This window comes from Carettochelys insculpta, chromosome 15 (assembly GCF_033958435.1).
Source record: "Carettochelys insculpta isolate YL-2023 chromosome 15, ASM3395843v1, whole genome shotgun sequence".
Classification (NCBI taxonomy): domain Eukaryota; kingdom Metazoa; phylum Chordata; order Testudines; family Carettochelyidae; genus Carettochelys; species Carettochelys insculpta.
Genome location: NC_134151.1, coordinates 30,537,778 through 30,558,413, shown reverse-complemented (window position 1 = coordinate 30,558,413; position 20,636 = coordinate 30,537,778). Strand labels below are relative to the sequence as shown.

Genomic DNA, 20,636 nt, shown 5'->3' with positions numbered 1-20,636 from the left:
CAGCTATATGCCTATGCCATGCATGCACTGTACCTGTCCTGCATCTCAATGTACATGAGGATACTAAGAATGCTTGTACCAACCTGTTGCATGAATCTCTGCTGGACAGGCTAGACCTGCCTTAGAAGTGCACATCAGGTCTGCTTGTATGCAAAGGGCAGGAAGACCTAAGGGAAACTGCCTAGTTGAAGTTCACATTCATGTAACACCAAAACCTTGAGAGCTATAGGGAGTAACTGGTGCGAGCCTGCTGTTGTATTTTGGGAAATGTGCTACTCTCTCTCTCAAACTATAATCACTAAAATTTCAGACTTTGAGACCTCTCCAGGCAAAAACAAAAAAAACCCCCAACAAATAACCCCTTCTACTGATGAACGTTTCTGCCCTGAGCTATGCCAAGTAATGAAAAGAGGAAGCCAAAGTAGAAATGGGTCTGTGGTGACTGTAGCAAGAGACAAGAACTCAAACTTTAAGCTTTCTTTATTCCTACTGCACTTATCTGACAGACTTGTTGGTCTTTCATATTCTATAGGTTACTGCATTACAGGCCTAATCTGTCTTGTTTAAATTGGAACTCTCTCCAGCTGACATGGTACTTAGTTATGGGATTAGGGTGCAGCCTCTCAGAGTTGGGGCAAGCTTCAGTGGTCAGATCAGCAGTCTGAAGGATTTGTTCATAGCTTTGATTTGTGACTCTCCACCATAAAATATATGAATCATTGTCTAGCGTATAGAGTTACAAGATCAAAGTCTCTCCAGGATTGTGAAGTGTCAGGTATTTGCCAGTTTTGTGTTTAAAGTAAATTTAAAATTGCTTAATAAAACTATTAACGAATGGTTTAACTGTTCATGCAACTTTATGAAACATTTAGAAATAAAAATGTTAAATATAAAGTACACTGCAGAAAGGTTTGAAACAGATATTGAATTTATTGGTCAGCTATGAGTAGGAAAATACATTGGTAAAGAAAAAAAAGACCCTGTATATAAATATAATACTAGCTAGTTAAAATTTGACCAAGAAGAAAGTTCCACTGAAGAGAACAGTAAAAGCCCTTGTTTACCATCAGACCATATTCGGTTTCCCCCTTTATCTTATTGAAGAGCTGCCTGTAGACAAATGCAACATTCTTTGAGCTTAGTGCAGATAATGTGCTGGTTTTCATTAAATGAATGGTAAACAAGAGTTAGTCCAGTGCATTACACATTATACAGAAGTACTGTGAATAAAGACTAAGATATCCTATTTTAGACTACTTAAAACATACCAAGACACTTAAGTGTTAAAATTTATGCAAACAAAAGAGAGTAGAAGTTAACATACTAAAAATACTGTGCCAGGCTGGATGAAAACAAGGACTATAGTTAAGCAATAAATTGAAATATTTGTAAGTTTTACCATGTGATTGTTTCTTTTAAATGGTGGTGTAATTATTTTGATTTACCGTAGGGTTTTGGGGTTTTTTTGCTGCATGGCTAAAATGCAAACATGACAATTTAAGCTACATTTCTAAGCTTACATCCTAGATGAACTTACACAAATCTCTTATGTTAAAATTAGACCAGAGATGTACATGAATCTGTTCTGAATTCAGTATCAGTTTTATTGTTAACATGCTAGCCATATTTAATTTGCTCAAGCCACCAAAGGGAGAAAATAATTACAAGCATCCTCCTATTGTTTTTTGTTTGCTTACTTCTGACAAATCTGTGTACCTATGTTTTGCATTTATGTCCACTTCCTTAAAGTATGCCCCCAAATTAAATTTAGATTGGGCAAATTCTTTTGTAAGTGCGAACAGTTATTCACATTGTGGCAGACCACTCGAAGTTTTCACCAAATGGTAGACCCAAAATATCTGGTCTAACTTGAATGAAACACCTCAAGCCAATATTCTATGATTTTTATGTTATATGCTTTTACAACAAGAACACTGAAGGTACATTATGGTAACGACGACAGCCACCTAAAAGGTAATCTAAATAACCATTTTATGTTAGTGTTTGATGCAAAGATGATGCATTTTGTAAATAAAGAGGTTTATTGCAATATTTTGTTTATGTCACAAATGAAAACTGAAGTCTGAGTGAGATTTGTTTAACATAGGAAAATTTTTTAAAACTGTTTAATTCAGTCCAGTATTGGTGCATCTATCACTTCCCATACGGTTAAAAATATTTCTCCTTCGGTAGGCTTCAGAGTCTCAGCTATTAAAAAGTCTACATGTTCAGCACTTCAACAGCACAACTGTACCAACACAGCTGAAGCACTGCAGCACATATAGTGAAGGACACAGTAGGCCAATGGGCAAGAGCTCTCCCATCAGTGTAATAAAGCCACCTTCATGAAGGAAGAAAGCTAATGACAGTGCTATGCACATGAGCACTTATGCCAATATAACTTATGTCACTCAGTTCACACCTGAGTGACACATGCTATGAGCACTGTAGGCTGTATCTGACTCAAAACCCACCTGAAGCCAAAGGGAGTCTTACATTTGGTGGGCTTTAGATCAGTCTCTACAGGATTAGTCTAAAAGATAGAGAAAAATCATTCAAATTGACCCATTGCAGTGTGTCCAGGGAAGAACAACTGTATCTTCAAGACACAAAGGACCATAATGTTTAATAGGCTGACAAAAATTCAAATATATTTAAGAGACTACCAAATAGAGGTGAAAAGGTATTGTGTAAAGCTCAAACCTTCAGAATCTAACAAGTGCACTCAAGCTCCAGCATCTATTAAAGTAAATTATTCCCCTCTAAATACAAAAATGAATAAGTGCTTCCCTTCCCCTTCCGTAAAGCTTTCTGGACCTATTATATAATAATCCAGATCAGGGGAAAAAAAAAGTTTGCTCAGTTTGACAAGCTAAACGGGCTCATCATCACTGGAAATTGTCATGATGCACATTACCAACACATTGTTAAGGAAACATGAGTAAAACACCTTTTATTCACACTTTACAAAAAAATCAAAATAAAAAAACAGAAAATAACACTAAGCATTAAATCTACTACATCAATCCTACCAGCATTTCAATGTACTGATTATAAATTGGACATGTTTGGTGTCTGCACAACTAAAAAAACAAAACAAAATCAGGTCCCAGACAAAGATTCAAGATCAAGACTTTTGCTACTGAAATTTAAAACACACATTTTGTAGATCAGAACTATTTGTAATTTTACTTCTATTTTAAAACAGAATGGTCTTAGCACAGTTAAGTGCTGACAACTTTTTCTTCATAAAATTTTGAATCATTATCTAACTCATTCTCTATACAAAAATTTATAATATTCAGAAATTTCTCATAATGTTCAGTGTCCTTTTGCTTCCCTGCCTGCAGTTGAAACAAAAGCAGTTAGACCAAGCTCTCTCTCTCTCTATTAACTACATTGATTTTTGAAAGTGTATTAGTTAAGGAGGAGTGGGTAAATTCTCCCTTTTGTACGTCCATGTTGAACTCATTAGCTGTTTCATACTTGGCTTTATGACACTACTGGCACTATGAAGGTACACTATTAACTTCAGTCTTGCTTGACACTTTAAAATATGACTTGGTCACTTTAAAAATGATCTGAAGAATTATCTTAGGAACCTGTAATGAAAATGCATCTAATTTACACTGCTTCATAAAACAGAAAATAATTTTTTTTCATTCAAGGAATGATACCGTCTCAGACTGAGGAACTCACATCAACTGAAAAGGATTCACATGATAGTACTTCTTAGCAAATAAAACAGCACTGAGCAAGGACACTGAAAGAAGCAGTGCTTAGGTATTAGAAGCTAGGAAGTGTGTACCCATAATCTGAACATGTTCAAAAAGTGTGTATTCAATGTTTCAAGAGGAAATCAATATGCCACAGCTTATACAAAAGTATCTTCATAAAATTTTCACAAGTGTTAACATTATTTAAAAAATATAAAAGAGGATGCACAGATTTTCTCTGCGTGCACAGGCAGTGCTAGTTGAGAACAAATTTAAGCAGGCACAGTGCAGATAGGACAAGTAGCATTTAAAATAAAATTAAGAAGCTATAGATAAGTACCCCTAATTTTACTTCAAAAATCAGAGATAAAAATATTAGAACGCACACGTATCAACAATAACTTTCAGTCCACACAGAGCTACTCATCATTCACTGCTTAGCTTATCTGTTCTGTGAGAACTTTATGATTTTTCTTTTTAAAACAAAAAGACAAATGCAGGTATTTAGTTAAGAAATTAGCCAATATTTTACAGATTTAAATTTAAAAAGCAATGTTCTCAACCAAAAATAAAAGTAGTACAAAAGGGCTAACAAAACCCTAACAAGTGCAAATCATTAGCAGAGAAAACCTGTTACAACTTCTTTTACAAGCTGGCCTTTATAACACATGAAAACAGATAAAAATTTAGCCTTAGTTTACAATACAATCATTTTCCAAATCTGATTTTCTAAAGTACAAAATCTCATAAATCAGGTCTTCTGTTGTTCATATACAATCAATAAAGGCTAAATTCAAATTCTATATTTTACAAGCACGTCTGAAAAAGGAGGGAGTGAAGTACGGAAGAATGTTCTCGATGGTACTACTGGCCTCAAAAAGTAGTGCTACAGGTATCTGTGCAAAGAGAATATGCTGTATAACAATTCTCTATTTCAAGGCATGAATGTGTTATGTTGGATAGAGAAGAAAAACCAGGATGGTTGGTTGTAACAAATTAAAGAAAGGTGCAAATGCACCAATTCCTGTCCAACAGTACAGAAAGAATATTGGGCTCAGAATTGTGTCTGTTGATAGCACCTGGCTTTTACTATTTCTATCAAATAATTAGATTTAAAATTAAGATCATTAAGAAAAAAATCCCTGTTGGCCATACATCACTCCTCTATATTCAGATTTTACAATTTTACAAGTTAGATTGAGGTTGCCCTCTCAGCTGTACTTGACTACCTCCTGCCAGGGAGATGGATTCCATTTACCGCGGGCAGGAAAGGCAGCAAAAGCTCCAGTTGTGCAAAAAGTGAGAAGTGGTCCGAAGGGATGAGTGGATGTGGACAGCCACTTATATTGTTCTCTATTAACCAATGATGATCCAAAGGTCCAAGAATGCCAAGTATATTTAGCTGAGGTTTAGAATAGAAGATGTAGTCAATAATACCCTGAAATGGGGAAAAAAGGGTTTAGTGCACCATCTTTTGCACAAATCTCTTTTCAAAGACAGCATTTAAGTATAATAGTACAATAATACAGTAAATGTTTTCATATTTGGCATTCCATCATCCAGAACCCTCAAATAACCAGCATTTTAACTCTAAGTAAATTTTAGTTACATTTTCCATTAGAATGCTATAGTGAAAGTAAATACAAATATAGCAACGATGGTGTAAGTTTACAGTGTAAACAAAGTACTCAGCATACATTTGTTTCTTAATTTTTTTTTTGTGCTATGCATTGATAGGTATCTCTATTATCCAGAATATTTGAATACCTGGCAACTTCATCCGCCTGGGTCTGTTGGATATGAAAGCATTTACTGTGCATCCAAGACCAAAGAGAACATCATTACCTTGCAAATAGGAACCACTAATTTTGAGTTCTATTATGATAAAAGACTAAGTGCTTTATGGTTCACTGTATTTCTTCAATTGAAGTTTGTACAACTAACTGTAAGTTACACAGGAATTACACAGGCAGTGTAAATTCTTCCTTACGACAAATAGTTCAGGCAAACTTTTGTTTAAGTTAAGACCAGAAAGTGGTTGCAAAATACTATAACAGTTTCCAAACAGAGGGCTGGTTCACCATAGGCAGAGTGCAAGCAGGGTGGCCCTGAGATGCCTCAAGCCCAGGGTGGCTGGAGGGTTTGTGGGTCTTCACACTCTAAGCCACTACGGCTCATCAAACTTCTGGAGTATCAAGCCCTGCAACCCCTCCTTCCTCTCCAAGAACCAGGGCTTAGGAGTGCTGCTCCGTTTCTGCTTGGATGCCATGATCTGGCTGTGGCAGCTTCCTGCTCCCCTCATCTTATCACTAGCCCTGGTCCCTGCTAAGACAAGGGACTGCCCACTCCCCATGGAGCCCCTATCCCTGAGGGACAGCTGTTAAGAGTAAGCTGTAGTGCCTATTGCACCTGCACAGATGTGCCTCAGGGAAAATATTCAGGAACCCCTGCTGTAACATAGCAAAATTCTCACCTTAAAGTCAAACGTATAATTTGTGTAAGGCATTAGGCCGTTCTCATAGGCACTCTTCAACTTGAAACCATGCGTGATCCTTCCATTTGTTGTTCCATTTTTTCCATTGCAACTGAAGTTGGTAAGACTTTCATTGTATCTCAGTTCCTTAAAATCTTTATGGTTTGTTTCCACCCCACCAGTGCTCAAGTACTCAACAACACCTATAAAGAGGAGCATGAGGGGAAAAAAGGTACCAACTTATGCATTTAATGAATAGGTTTATGCAAATAAACTGCTACTTTCATTGACTGAACACCTGCCCCTCGATGCCAAGCACACCAGGTGGGGCAGGCAGGCTCCGCCTGGCAGAATCCAAGTTCAAAGGGGTTTAGTATAGGGAAATTTGGGTGCCGGTGCCTCAGAGGGTGTGAGAGAGGGGACTCTATATGAACAGGGGATCAGTGGGGCAGGGTTCTGGGTGTAGGGGAAATGTGACTCGAAAGGGAGAGTCCAGATGAAGATGATTGGGTATCATCAGGGGAACCCGGGGGCAAGGGTGTCCAGATACAAAAAGGGTCTTGTCAGAGCAGTTGAGGTGCACAAGTTGGGGCTTGTCAGGGTGGCGGTTCAAGAGCATGGCTTAATGGAAAGTGATCTGGGTTCAGGGCTGGGAATTTGGATGATGGGAGAGTGGATCAGAGGTCTGGATGCAGGTGTGGTGGGGCTCTGCACGGGGATGCTTGGTATGGGGGGAGTGACTATGGATGCAAAACAGGGAGCAGTTCCCCATACAGTGATCCCTCTCTCCACAGTTGAAAAGTAATGGAAGCAGGACGGGTGTGCATGAGAAGATGGGGGGAGGTTTCTGGGAGTGGATCTGACCCCTGGCCACTCCATACAGAGGGAGTATGCTCTTCCCTCAGCTCAGCTGGTACTAGCAGCTGAACCTGGCACAGAACAGGAGCCACAAGCCAGAGCAAATCTGGGTGCAGGAGTGGTGGGGAATTGGAGTGGTGATGGTGAGGTTGGGAAGAATAGGGCTTTTAGTGAAGGGGGTTTGGTGGAGGGGTTCTGAGTATGCTGGGTAAGGGGGAGGGGAGATGGGCTGAATGTATCAGCCTCCTCCAACCACAATGTGATTTACCTGACAACTGCTCAGGGCACCTGAAACCTACTTACTTTTGGGAAAGGACACATGACCACTTTTGAGAGTTCCATTTGCTTTTCCATCAGGGAGGCATACACTCTGCACATGTGGAGCAGTGGAGAATTCCCCAGGACTATCAAATGAGCTAGTTTTGGCATCTTTCGACTCCCTACTATCTAGGATACTTTCCATCTTAAAATCTCAAGCACTGAAAGTATTTTATTTTAAAAAGGAAAACTTTTGAATTTCAATTCATACACCTCTTGCATTTTGTTCTAAAACAGAAAACTTACTGTTCTTACCAGAATCTGGCAGAGAATTGAGATCTGCACACAGTACAAGTGGAATGGTTCCAAGTTCCCCTGAAACTCCAGGTTTGAGGCTACGAGCGGCTTTATCAATAATGTTCTTTACTTCAGAGAGGAACATCATTGTCTGAACCAGCTTCACATCAGAGTACTCAGGGTCCCAGTGCATATGTGCATTAGCTACAAGAACTAGCTGCTTCTCCATTCCAAGTTGTGGCTTTCCAGCTAAAATTGGAAGAGAATTTTTTTTTTTTTTTTACATTTGCTGTGTGCACAACAGTTTGTCTTATTGGGGGAAAAAAATAAAAATAAAAAGTAAAATTGAAATGGTTGACTGCTAGGTCTGGCCAATCTTAAAACAGAAGTGTGTGTGTTGGGCAGGAGAGTCACTTGAAAGGATTTTTAAAGTTTGAAGCTAAACCTATTTGCTTAATGTCAAGAAATTAAGAGTTCTCTTTACGGGCCATGAAATAGCAATTAAACTTGTTACAACTACTTCCAACACTATGCAAACATCCAAGGATGAAGGACCAAAACAAGACTGAGATGGTGCAAATTCTGTTGAAAATACCATCACTCTTAATATACCATGTTAAGTACGTTTTTTAAAAAGAATAATTTCTCCCCATTTGCAATACTCTTACCCACCCACATGCTGAAGAGGTTTAAAAAAATCAATCTAGCATTTTAATAATTACATTTTTAAACTCAGTTTCACATATGTACATTACAAATCATCTATCCTCACTCAAATGCGCATTATAGGCATGTTTGATAGTGCAATTGTTTAATAATACCTTATTATAATGGAGGAAAATGAAGTGCCATAGGTTAAATAGGCCTATACTAGCACTCTTACAAGGTCAATTGAGGTGTCAACTTTTTAAGAGAACTCTAAGGAAAGAACAACTCCACCATGAAGCCTCTAGGGGTTCCATGCCAGTCTCAAGCCTGGATAAAGCAGGAGAGTTGGTCAGATGAGTGATGATGCACTGAACACGAAACAATACAAATGAAATCTGATGCCAGTATGACTGATAAGAGATGCCAGCTGGACGTTGCCCCGATAAGCAAGGTCTGCTTCACCAATCGAATGATGGGGGTTGGACTGATAAGTTGGCTACCAATAGAAAATTTCAACTAACACAAACTATTAACTGGAATGTCCAAACACTATAGGTGACTGGAAAGTTAGAACTGCTTCGAAAGGAGATAGAGAGATGCCGATGCAATATACTTGGACTGGTGGCGATGTGTTGGATGGCATCAGGAGAGATGTGCGGTTAAGAAGTCATTTGGTCAGGGAATGAAGGGAAGCATGAGGCAGGAGTCAGATTCCTTCTTAGCAAAAGAGCTAGAGCAGCATTGTTAGGATACAAACCAGTGAGTGTGAGAATGACAGTAATGAGACCCAAAGCAAAACCATTCAACAGCTCAGTCGTTCAGTGTATGCACCCATGTCGTACAGTATGGAGGAAGAGATGGAGTTATTTTATAAAGACTTGACAAGGATGCTGGAGGAGATAAAGAGAAATGTGTTGATAATCGGAGGAGATTGGAATGTGAAGGTCGGAACAGATAAAGGTTGAGAGAGAGAGAGAGAGAGAGAGAGAGAGAGACTCTGACCACAGTCTAGTGGTCGCAAACATCAAGATGAAACTGAAGAGAAAGTATAAGTCACAATTTAAGAAAATAAGAGACATGGCCAGACTAGTGAGGAAGAAATACAGAATGCATATAGAACAGCACTTGAAGAGACAATTAGGAATGTGAAGAGAGTCGAACGGCTAGCCATGGCGATAGAAGAGGCAATTGAGCTGACTGTCTCAGAAGAAGAGAAGATCAATAAAAAGTGGATTATGCAGGAGACACTGAAGTTGGTCCAAGGGCAGACAGCACTGAAGATCAGAAGGGATGCTTCCAAGAGGGCAGAACAGCAATATAGAGCGAAATACGACGAGGTACAGAAAACAGCCAGAAAGGATAAGGTGAAATGGTTATAGGAGCAGTGTGAAGATACAGAGAGGAATTACGGAGAGGGTAAGACCAGGGAGTTGTATTGGATGATTAGGAATATTAACAGGAAGCGACAGCCAAAGCAGAAGGTGATCAACGACAAGAATGATGAAGCGCTCATGAACAAGGAGAAGGTTGCGCAGCGACAGACAAGATATTGCACCGATCTGTACAAAGCACAGTTGGACCTGAGTGTCTCAGTGGGACTGATCAAAGAACTGAAAGAGATATCTCCGCCAAGCATTGAGAGTGAGATCAACATTTTGAAGGAGGAAGTAGAAAGAGCAGTGACATGACTAAAGAACAAGAGCTCTAGAAATGGAAAGATCATGGGAGAGATTATCAAATACAGCAGAGAACATATGATTCAGTAATATATCAGCTATGTAATATAGCCTGGAAAGAAGGGAACGCACCTAGGGAATGGACAAGACACAAGAAAGGAAGTGCACTGGAGTGCAAGAACTACAAAACGATTGCCATAAACAAGTCATCTAGGTGAGATGCTGATCATGATACTGAGGGAGAGACTGAGATCGCAGATAGAACAACATCTAGTGGACGGACAAGCAGGATTCAGGAAAGATGGAAGTACCATACAGCAGAGATTGGCACTAAGACTGATAGTGGAGAAAGCTCGATGAAAGAACAAGAACCACCACAATTGCTTTGTTGATTTTCAGAAGGCATTTGAAAGTACAGATCTGTAAGTGGACTTGGGTGGAGCTGGAGTCATATGGCATGGATAGGAGACATACAGTTGTTGAAGGATATCAGTGACAATCTGGAGGCAGAGGTGAGAACATGCAGAAAGATGGAAAGCTGGTTTAGAACAAGTAGAGGTACGAGACAAGGAGATCTGTTATCGCCAAGTATCTTCATCACGCACCTAGAGAGAGCAATGGACAAGATCAAGGAAGAGGTAGATGGGATATCTGTGCACAGGATGAGACTCAACAACTTGAGGTTCATGGATGATATAATTATCTTTGAAGAAGATGAAGAGAAGCTTGCAAGAACAGTGCAGGTGCTAAATGAGGAAGGGAAGCAGGTATGGACTGATTATGAATATTGATAAAACAATGGTATTCAGAGGTAAGTAAATAGGCAGGAAGATTAATGTAGAGACATTCACATATTTGGGGAGCAACATAACATATCATCTAGACTAAGAAGGGAACAGCAACTAGAACAGCAAAAGCAAGAGCGAGTTTGAAGGTGATGGATAAGATCTGGAATAGCAAAGCGATTAGCTTACGAATGAAGCTGAGCATCATGAAAAAGTGCGTATTCAGCAGCATGTTGTACGGATGTGAGACAAGAGTGATAATGAAAGATTCAAAGAGAAGGGTGTTGGCATTTGAGAAGTTGTTACAGAAAGGTCCCAAGAATAGGATGGATGCAGAAGGTCACCAACAAGGAATTATATAGGAAGATACAAACAAAACAGAACCTACTGCAGAAGGTTACACAATGGAAGTCACAGTATTTGGGCACATCTGCAGAATGAACTATGAACCAAAAAAAAAAAAAAAAAAAGGGCCTGGTAGTTGGCATAACGCATGGTTCGAATAGGAAAGGCAGACCCCCACAGAGAATGGGTAAATGATATAGTAGGTAGGTGTGGAGCTAGTCTACAGAAACTCACAGCCACTCTGCACTGGACAGAGAAAGATGGAAGGAAGTAGTGAGGGACGCATCGGACACCAACAGGCACTGAAGCCCATGGTTGATGATGATGAGGAAAGAACATGTGGAATTTTCCCCAAAATTCTATTTTAAGTAAATTTTGCCCAGAAAATGTCAATGCACATCTGTAGACACAGTATTTGTGGAATGTTTGTTTCCCATTTTCTATTTCACTGAAGCAAAAATTTCACTGGGAGTGGAGACTAGCACACTATTACGATCCAGTCAAAAAACTGAATAAATTACTTACATGACATTTCTATTAATTCCTTTCGCAGCTCTAGCAACACAGCAACTCCAATGTTATCTTTTGTCATAACTCTGTTCAGCATAGCTTCAGACCCTTCTGAGTTTGCCATAGCTAGTTGATTGAACTCAACAGTATGTTTTTGAACTAAGATAAATCTGAAACAACAACAACATTTTTCCTTAACTTGTCAAATTTTATATAAGTACACTAAATTACAAGAATTTCAGCTAATCACATTAGGGCTTTATAAAAATGCTGAGCTGAAATCAGAGGATATAATTTCATGAGCAATTTGTATCTGCAACCCAACTTAAATAGATTTAAATTAACCCCTCCCCCCAAATTCACACTCTTTTGGGCTTTTATTTAGAAAAATATTAGATACAGTATGATTTTTGTTTCTCCTGACCTATTATATGCACAGATTTCAACTAGAAGGTCTAAGAGTGATTTAACTCTTGTTTCTGAAGCAGGATGTACAGTAGCTGACATCTGTATTGTTTTGTAGCTAGAACAGAATACAGAAAACTTCGTGAAGATTTACACACCTAAGGCACTGTCCATTCCAGAGACAGAAAATTTAATTGTCTACATATTTTGTATGTTTTTACAAGTGATTAATGATTTTGAGTGCCTTAATTTTTTTTTGGTACCTGACTATAGACACCTTAAAGTGGCCCTTGATTTTCAGAAAGTTTTTTGTTCTCCCACCTTTTGAAAATCAAGTCCCTTTTAAGATCTCTCAACTTGGGCACCTAAAAGTCACCAGTTGTTTTTCATGGTTAGGCTTATATTTTATGAATGGTTTGATAACAAGGACAGGTGCTCATTTTTCATAAAAAGCAAAATGACTCAAATCAATTTGTTTTTGGAGTGGAAATGAAGAGTATTCTTTTCCTATTGTCTCATTAAATACATTTAGATTTGAAAGAATTCAAGGGCAAAATTATTGCTTGAATTTTCATTGTGAAAGTCTCTCCAATACACAGTGCTATGCTGCTTCTAACCTATTCAAACCAAACTTTCTAGTGGACCTTGGTTGGAGGCCCCTGCAATGGAGCAAATGTTACCTTCAGTACGAAGAGCTCTCAAATTAACATTATAAAAGCAGCTGAAGACCTAGACTGGCACCACTGTTTTATGATAGTTAACTTCTTTTGCCTGATGTCTATGTTTTACTTATCCTGCTTCCTATTTCATGCTTCTTTCTTCATATTGCTTTGGGGGTTTTCTGAACTTTTTACAAAATAAGTGAATATGATACTTTTATTGTGCTTGCCTTTATATTTAATTTGTTAGTGCTCTCATACACAAAACAGAGCACAAAATATTAAAAGAGAATTGTTAATATGGGCTATTTTCAAACTAACTGTGCCCAGCATAGTGCCTCTTATGCAGAGTACTCCTTTGAGAGGTAGGAATACTTTGCACAAGACATGGAGGCTGAGTCTACACTACAAGAAAAATTGAAATTTAAGGCAATTAGCTCACTATTACCACATGACTGTTTTCACTTTAAATACCATTAGCTCAATATAGGCAACACTTATCTTGAGATTACAATATTGCAGTTACTTGATGGGTATAGCACCAAGATTGAATTCAGATGCTTGATTAAAAGGCCAGCGTGGAAGTGCCACATCGTAAAATCGAATTTTAGACTCCAGATGTGTCCCATATGTAACTCAATGCCCCCCAGGAAGACCATGAATTTCTAAGTGGGAGCAGCAAGCCTGTGAACACGTTTGTATGACAGCCTGAGAAATGTCTGTCTCTCTTTGCTATTAGTGCATCTACCCATTACAAACAGCCCCTGCAGGGAGTTCATGGTTCTGTCCCTGCTATTTTTTTTCCTGCACTGCCTGGCGCCAGCCGCTGCCCCGCCACACCATGTGGCAAAAAGGCTGTTGTGGGGGTCATGCCTGCACGGAGACGCCAAGAAACTTCTTCTCAGTGGTTTACATTTTTGTGTGACCCTCCTTTCCTCCCCCACAGGTGCCATGCAGTCTGGGTCTCTCCCACACTCTGCCACGTGACATGGGTAGCCCCCAACCCAATAAATGAATGTGCCTGCCATTCAGTGCTGACCATGCTGCCAGGCAGCACCATGTCAGGGATGGAGCCCTAAACACACACAAAGGGCAGGAAAGATATTTGAGGGCTTGCAGCCACCAGGGAGAAGTCTCCCCCAGCAGCTAAAGATATTTGGCAGCTAAGATACTCCGGGAGGACCACCTCAACTGGTCCCACATTGAACCCTCCCACACCCACAGCATGGGACCACTGGAGCTTGCAGTTGCCAGGGTGAAGCCTCCCCCGGTGGCTAAGACAGTCGGGGGGCTACTTCAGCTACTTCAACATAGCAAGCAGTTCTGCAGCCACAGATCACAGCAAGCCCCACACCGTGCCAAAAATATTTTCAGGAGCTGCTGTCCATTGCAGACACCTGCTGGTTTGATATTTCTGTTATAAAATCTTTTTGCTAACATCTGTCTTCATGCTTTGACCCCTCAGAAACATGGGTTGGGGCTAGCTGAGATTCCTGTGTGTGTTATAAGTTCAGTGTATGATATTTCACTGCCATCACCTGTGTTGACAATAACTGTGTAGTGAAGGGGAAGTCACATTTTTTCCCCCCTAGACATTTCTATCCTCTTTCTTTTAACTCTGAGACTATAATCCAGGCCCCTGTATTATTTTCAGGGATCACACCCAACGATGGGAGGTGGGAGTGGATGGCCAGCTGAGAACACAGTTGTTACACAGAAGCCTTACAGTGCACTGGAAAGCCACAGACTCTCTCCTTAGCAACAATCTTCTTTTTTTGGGATCTCTTATTTTAACAAAATTCAAAAATCTTTTTGCCTAGACTTTTCTATCCTCTTTCTTCTAACTTTGAGAATACAGTCAGGGTCCCTGTAGTATTTTCAGGGATCAGAAGCAATCACAGGAGGGGCGACAGTCAATGGATGGCCAGTTGAGAATTCAGCTACAGAAGAAAGACATTTCTGTAAACTTCTTTGCTGTCTGTATGAATGCCTTACTTCTCCTTCCTTCCAACAGGAAAAATGGACAGTCGCTTCGCACGGGAGGGGAATGAGGAAAATGCAATGTGGGAAGATGATCTCAAAGACCAGCGGGCATACCCAGAATGCTACGAGGATGAGGGAACTGTGGGATAGATTCCCACAATGCACTACCGCAACAGTCGATGTTTGCCAATTTGAGTGTGGCAGCAATGAGTTGACTGTGAGGAGCATGTGGGAGGTGAGGATGGTCAAACTTAATTCCAGAATTACAAAATAGATAAAGTCAAATTTATCTAGTAGTGTAGACAGCTGGAGTTTCCAAGTAAGGAGTGGATATACAAAAAAAGTTTAGCTCTGGCTAAATAGGCCCCAAAGAGAGTGAACTACTTCCATAATCCCCAACCATTGTAGAAGTGTTACACAAACACAGGGTTTTTCTTAACCACACCAACTTCTGGATCAAATTTAGGCCCCAAGAATTGAGCCAGCCCAATGGAAGGGTTTAGAAAACAAACACACTTACTTTTCAGTCTTGAAAAATATTGCACAACCATCAACATGTTTTCTTTCCTGTTCTGACATTGTCCTAGCTCTAGATTTTGGACTGAAGAACCCATTATAGCCACGTTCCTTCAGTTCTGTCAGGAAAAAACTGTAGTACTGCTCAGTTTCAACCTCCTGTAAAATTATAAGACAGTGCACTGTATTTATTTAGCACCACCAAGTGCAGAAGTCTGATATTGTTTCTCTATCATTTGGCCTCTTTTAGATGAAGGTTTAAGTTGCCTCCAAACTGGTCTTAAGAAACTCAAAAAATTAGATAATCAGGGAACATAAGCTTAAAACAGCCATACTGCTGTCTTAAGGTAGATGACATATATTTCTGTACTCCCCAGAGATATTACCTCATGCCTCACATTTCAACATGTGACAGATTTATTTTTACACACACACACACACACACACACTTCTCTGAGAAACAGCTGCTGGTTAGTGTTCTAACTGTGTAAGTTAAAAAGCATGCTTTTGATGTCAAGTGTTCTAAATTATGACATGTTGCTTTAAAAAAGTTTACTTGAATAAATATAATATAAAAGTCAGTACAAGTGAACACAAAATTAAAAGCAAATTAATCCTTTACCTGAAGACTTATGATGTCAGCATTGCAGCTCAAGATTTCCTGCATAATGGCTTTTTTTCTGTACTCCCAGTTCAGTGCCCATGATGGACAATAGCCATATAACTGCCGGGTGGCATATTTATCACAAAGCACGTTGTAACACATGACAGAAAACAAGGCTGCAGAACAATAATTTAAATTACTGATATATTTTTACTAAAAAACACAATTACATTCTTCATTTTTCCTCTTCAGAAATTTTAAAACTTTTTTATGCCTTAGGAGTGCTTTAACTCAACTAAATAGTTTAACTGACCCTACCAAAAATGCATCACATGTTCTTTCCACAATAACCAGCCTCTCCTTTTGTCTCAGCATACAACATTCGTTGTGAATAAGTTACTAAAAAAGCCTTCATATGTTCCTGATATAGATGGTGCAGAGCAGACAAAGGTATTTTACTTTGAGCATTAAGCACATTGCAGCTTCATTTCTTAACATGCTTACTTAAAAACTTTAGCAGTAGATGTTGATCTTTGACTGTTACGCTTTCCTTGCATGTTAGTTAATAAGTAAAATGGGACCCTGATCCTGACTGGGATCTATTTTAATACTATTAATAGGGAAATTAAATTCTGATGGAAGCCCCAGTCCTGTAACTGGCAGTGCATAGTAGACCCTTGAGCCTGTGCAAAGTCAATATTAAAACAAAATTTCAAAGAACACTCCGTAAGATTGAACTTATAGTCATGCAATTGAGTGGCCTCGGTGTGAACTAATATTTAAAAAGTAAAATGGAAAGAATTCTGTAGTGCAAAGGCTTAATTCTGAAAGTTAAAATGCAAAGCAAAAAATAAAATTTCTATTGTCTACTAAAACTTCAGTATTACATAGGGGCAATCTCTGAACAACTAATGTCTCCAAGCAAAACAAAATTAAAGAAACCTTAAATAAAAAACGAAAATCCTAACATGTTTTCACTTGGCTTTTTGCTGGAGCATCTTATCAAGATCTTAGAAGGACCCGAACAAAGAAATCATAAGCTTAGCTGCAGCTCTACTGTCTGAATGTAGTTGAAATGTTGTGACAATCTTATTATTCAGGTCCTTCATGTATCCTGCCACAGTTCTCCAGGCAAAGACAGAAAAGAAAGGACCTAGGAACAGGCAGGGAAGAATAGGGGAGGCAGAAAGATGCTTTTTAACCCTCTAAAATGTTTATAATGCTATATTTATATAATCAAAACTATGAGATTTTTGTTTGAACACTTTGCCTTTTAAAATAATGCTTTCCAAAAGGTCTTTGGCTTAATCTGTACAACTCTATCATTGTACACAATGCTGCAGTGACGGCTTGGTTTCCATCTGGCTTCATTCCCAGTGGGCCCCTACTCTCTTCCTTACTCCTCAAATTAAAAGATTCCTAACTTTTCAACTCCCTCCATCCAGAAGGACCATTACTCAAACAGTGAGCATTTTCCATGCTACGTATCTAACCAATACCATGTCCTCAAATGAGGCAGGGCATTGAATTCAGAACTATGTAGTTGTGGAACAAACTGGTTCCCAGGCAGAACACTGTGCTCTGAAAGACATGCTTATGCCTGGGTTCTTGCATTACCCATTTTAAAATTTTAGTGAATAACCTCTGTAGTTTCTTTCAAGTTACGTAAAATACACATGACTGATTAGACTAAAAGTTAGGCGTTTTAAGATTTGGAATTAATGATTAAATACTGTATAATAAAAAACCTAACTTTTTTATTACAATAATTACTAAAAAGCAAATCCCCAGATTTTCCCTGCAGCTACAAATTTTAAATATAAATTTTCTCTGATTTCCCAGGAATTTATTTTATGCTACTTTTGTTGAATATCAAGGGAACTTTTCTCTTGTATTAATCAACAAACATTCAATTAATATTTTGAAATTGATCAGATACTTTTAAAATACCTGAATAAACTATTTCAACTCTAGTGGTGGGTAGTCCAATTAAAGATAAAGGCATTATTTGTAAGATAAAAAGCTGCTAATTTTGCAGACAAAATGTGCTATTTGATGTCCAAATGCCATGCTGGCTGCCAGTAAGTAGGAGATACTTTAAGTTATCAAACAAATACTTCAGCAGAAGGAAATGGTGAAATGAATGTAGATAACAGAAAAAAATGCATAAAGAATTATTGCAAAGTAACCTGTTGGTCTTGTTCGATCTGGTTCTTGCAACATAATCCAAGATCTTGGAGGTGGATGTTCTGTTGAAACTGTTGCACCATTAAACAACAAACAAACAAAAAAAGTGAAATAATCATATATATTTTAAATGGCATAAATAAATATTTTAGGAATGATCACTTACTTCTTTTTGCAGTACCTGCCAAATTATCTAGCAAATAATTCAGTAGCCTTCGTGTTCCATCTGGTTCCTGGTACAGATTCAGTATATCCTGTGTAAGTGGATTTCCTGCAGACATGTTTACAAAAAGTAAAATTAAATAAGCAAAATTAATGTTTATTTATTAAATATTTCAGTTTTCCAATCCTGAAAACACTTACATTCTCTTCCACATCTGAGTTATAAAAGGCCAGCTTTAACGGGCCTTGAACTAGTAGAGGATTTGTCATAGTGGAATTCTGCTCATTCACACCCTTCCATCCAAACACACTTATGATGATGATGGGGAATACATCTGATGCAGGAGTAATTTCCACCAGCTGTATTTCATGAGAGTGACCACAGGCACTCCCATTGGCCAAAAGGATTCCCTACTGGACACCTAGACCAGATGGTGTCTTTCTTCCAGATCTCAGAGGATCTGGCCTGATTAAGAGGGCTCCTCTACAAATAGATTTAAAGTTCACACAAATAGGGGACAGACAGTATAAATGTATCCAAACGTGATAAATATTAGACCCTGGAGATTTAATGCAGTTTATAGGCATCCTACTCAATATCTCTTGCAAGGTTTTCATTCACACAACTCCTGCTGAAGCTAGTAGATCCACATGCCAAACGGTTAATAGTACTGGCCCCAAAATTTTGAAACAATATTAAAATTATTTGCAGTCAGATACTACGGTGATCAGCAGCAGTACAAAACCCTAAAAAAGCACCCACAGTTGACTCCCTTTTTGAGGGAAAGAGTTCCTTAATGGAAGCGCAAGTTCAATTTGACCAGATTTAATCAAAAGCTGCATCTAACTTCCAGGTAGGCAACGAGAAAAACTTGATTTTTCCATTAATCCTCAACATAAATAAAAACACATATATAAATAAAAGAAGAATTGTCTCTAAAGAATAAATTCCTGTAGCAACAGTTGCTATTTGGTAACATTTTATAAAATGTGTGTTTGAAAACAGCTGGTGACTCAGGGATGAAATCAAAACATAAAACGTAGGTAAAAAAGTCATACCTTTCAGACCTAATGTCTGTAATTGAAATAGTTTTCCCAGCTCAAAGGGTAGAACCCGTAACAGGTTGTTATTTAAATGGAGTTCCCTGTAGGTGAAAAATCAGAATAAGTGGGAAGTAAAATTGTATTTGTGATCACCTGGTTTATTGCTCAAACAATTTCACTATAAGAACCTGTGCCATCACACCACTAACTGGAAAAATTGGAAGATTAAACTGTGAGAGCACCCTGCTGTACCCTCTAAAAATTTCAAATGGAGGTGCACACCCCTTTGGCAATTCAACTTTCCATAGCTTTTGACTGAAAACTGAACCGAATTCAACTGCAAGTGTTGCACGTGCTTGGCTCAGCACAGCATTTAATGCAGTATGAGAAAGGGTGCTAAACTGGGTTTTGATCTGGAGGGAGAGGTATTCACATACCTTGGAATGACCAGTAAAAACTGTCTTTTACGGGGGCTGAAACTTTATCTTCATAGTCACCTTTGACAATCTGTGGGGCTCCAGGGGTTCAAAGATCACAAGCTGAAAACCCATGGACTGGTTGTCAATGACATTCTACATGATCCTTTCGAGTAACTAATTCACTATTCTTTATAAAAGATACATTTTTGTCTAAAAGCTTTGGAGACTTTTGCAGAATTCTTAAGAAATGGGGGAGCTCTTGGTTCAAGGTACTTATCTGGATTCATAGCATGTACAGATTAGTTTCACTAACAAAAGTGTAGTTTTCATGAAATGTGTTAAGTTTGGAAAGTGGCACAGCAGAAGGAATCACCTTTTTTTCCTCCCTCCTTCACAGCAAAGGGTAGTTGTCTAGTTTAATCTCATCTTGGGTAATGCTTTTTGGTATAGAGCTCTCTTAAAGCAGCATAGAGGATCACAGCAAGTCATACTAGTTCTTCTGAACAAATCGAAAGAATCTGAGCTCCCTGAAATCATTCATTGGTTGTAGTGGAGAAAATGTTAACAGTTTTCTCCCCACCTCTCTCCAAAGACTGGCAACTTGATCACTCTCTATTAGCTGGTTTGCCTTCTCCCAAGGTCATTGAAACAGTCTGCACAGGACAGGGAGACACAATGGATTTCAGAAAGCTGTATCATGCAGATTAAAAATGCCCCCTTTTTAAAAAAAAAACAAAATTCCCAGACATGGATGTTGAAACAGCTATTTATTGGCTCTAACAGAGACTCTAGTGAGTGTCTGTACACAGTATTTCTTTGGTGCATAATACAGTTGATCTTCAAAAGTTGAATATATCTCCTTAGTGTGGAAATTACACCACAAACTATGAGTAGCAGCAGTCAGCAGAAAACACAAAAGTATTATGGGATTGAGCGCTGCAGACCACCACTACACCGGAAGCACTTATATGGAATATTCTTCATTTTAACTTCATTTCAGCTGCTATTACTGAGGACCGAGTGTGCGGTGGGTTAAAGTATGAATTTTTCATGTCCATACATCAGGATTCAAATATTATGTTTCTCAAACA

At 38.7% G+C, this 20,636-nt stretch overlaps 1 protein-coding gene across 3 annotated transcripts in view; it reads right to left on the bottom strand.

Moving 5' to 3' along the window:
* Positions 1–916: 916 nt before the first annotated feature.
* The window catches only part of CNOT6 (CCR4-NOT transcription complex subunit 6), a 95,846-nt gene continuing 76,126 nt past the window's right edge, over positions 917–20,636 (bottom strand). For all 3 annotated transcript variants that reach the window (XM_075009686.1, XM_075009684.1, XM_075009685.1), the window contains 9 exons: positions 19,142–19,227; positions 18,087–18,191; positions 17,923–17,991; positions 15,752–15,909; positions 15,134–15,288; positions 11,582–11,736; positions 7,621–7,851; positions 6,190–6,392; positions 917–5,154 (listed from right to left, as the gene is read on the bottom strand). In XM_075009686.1, the coding sequence (XP_074865787.1) occupies positions 4,942–5,154; positions 6,190–6,392; positions 7,621–7,851; positions 11,582–11,736; positions 15,134–15,288; positions 15,752–15,909; positions 17,923–17,991; positions 18,087–18,191; positions 19,142–19,227 (1,375 nt within the window). In that variant the 3' untranslated portion in view covers positions 917–4,941. The remainder of the gene's footprint in view (positions 5,155–6,189; positions 6,393–7,620; positions 7,852–11,581; positions 11,737–15,133; positions 15,289–15,751; positions 15,910–17,922; positions 17,992–18,086; positions 18,192–19,141; positions 19,228–20,636) is intronic.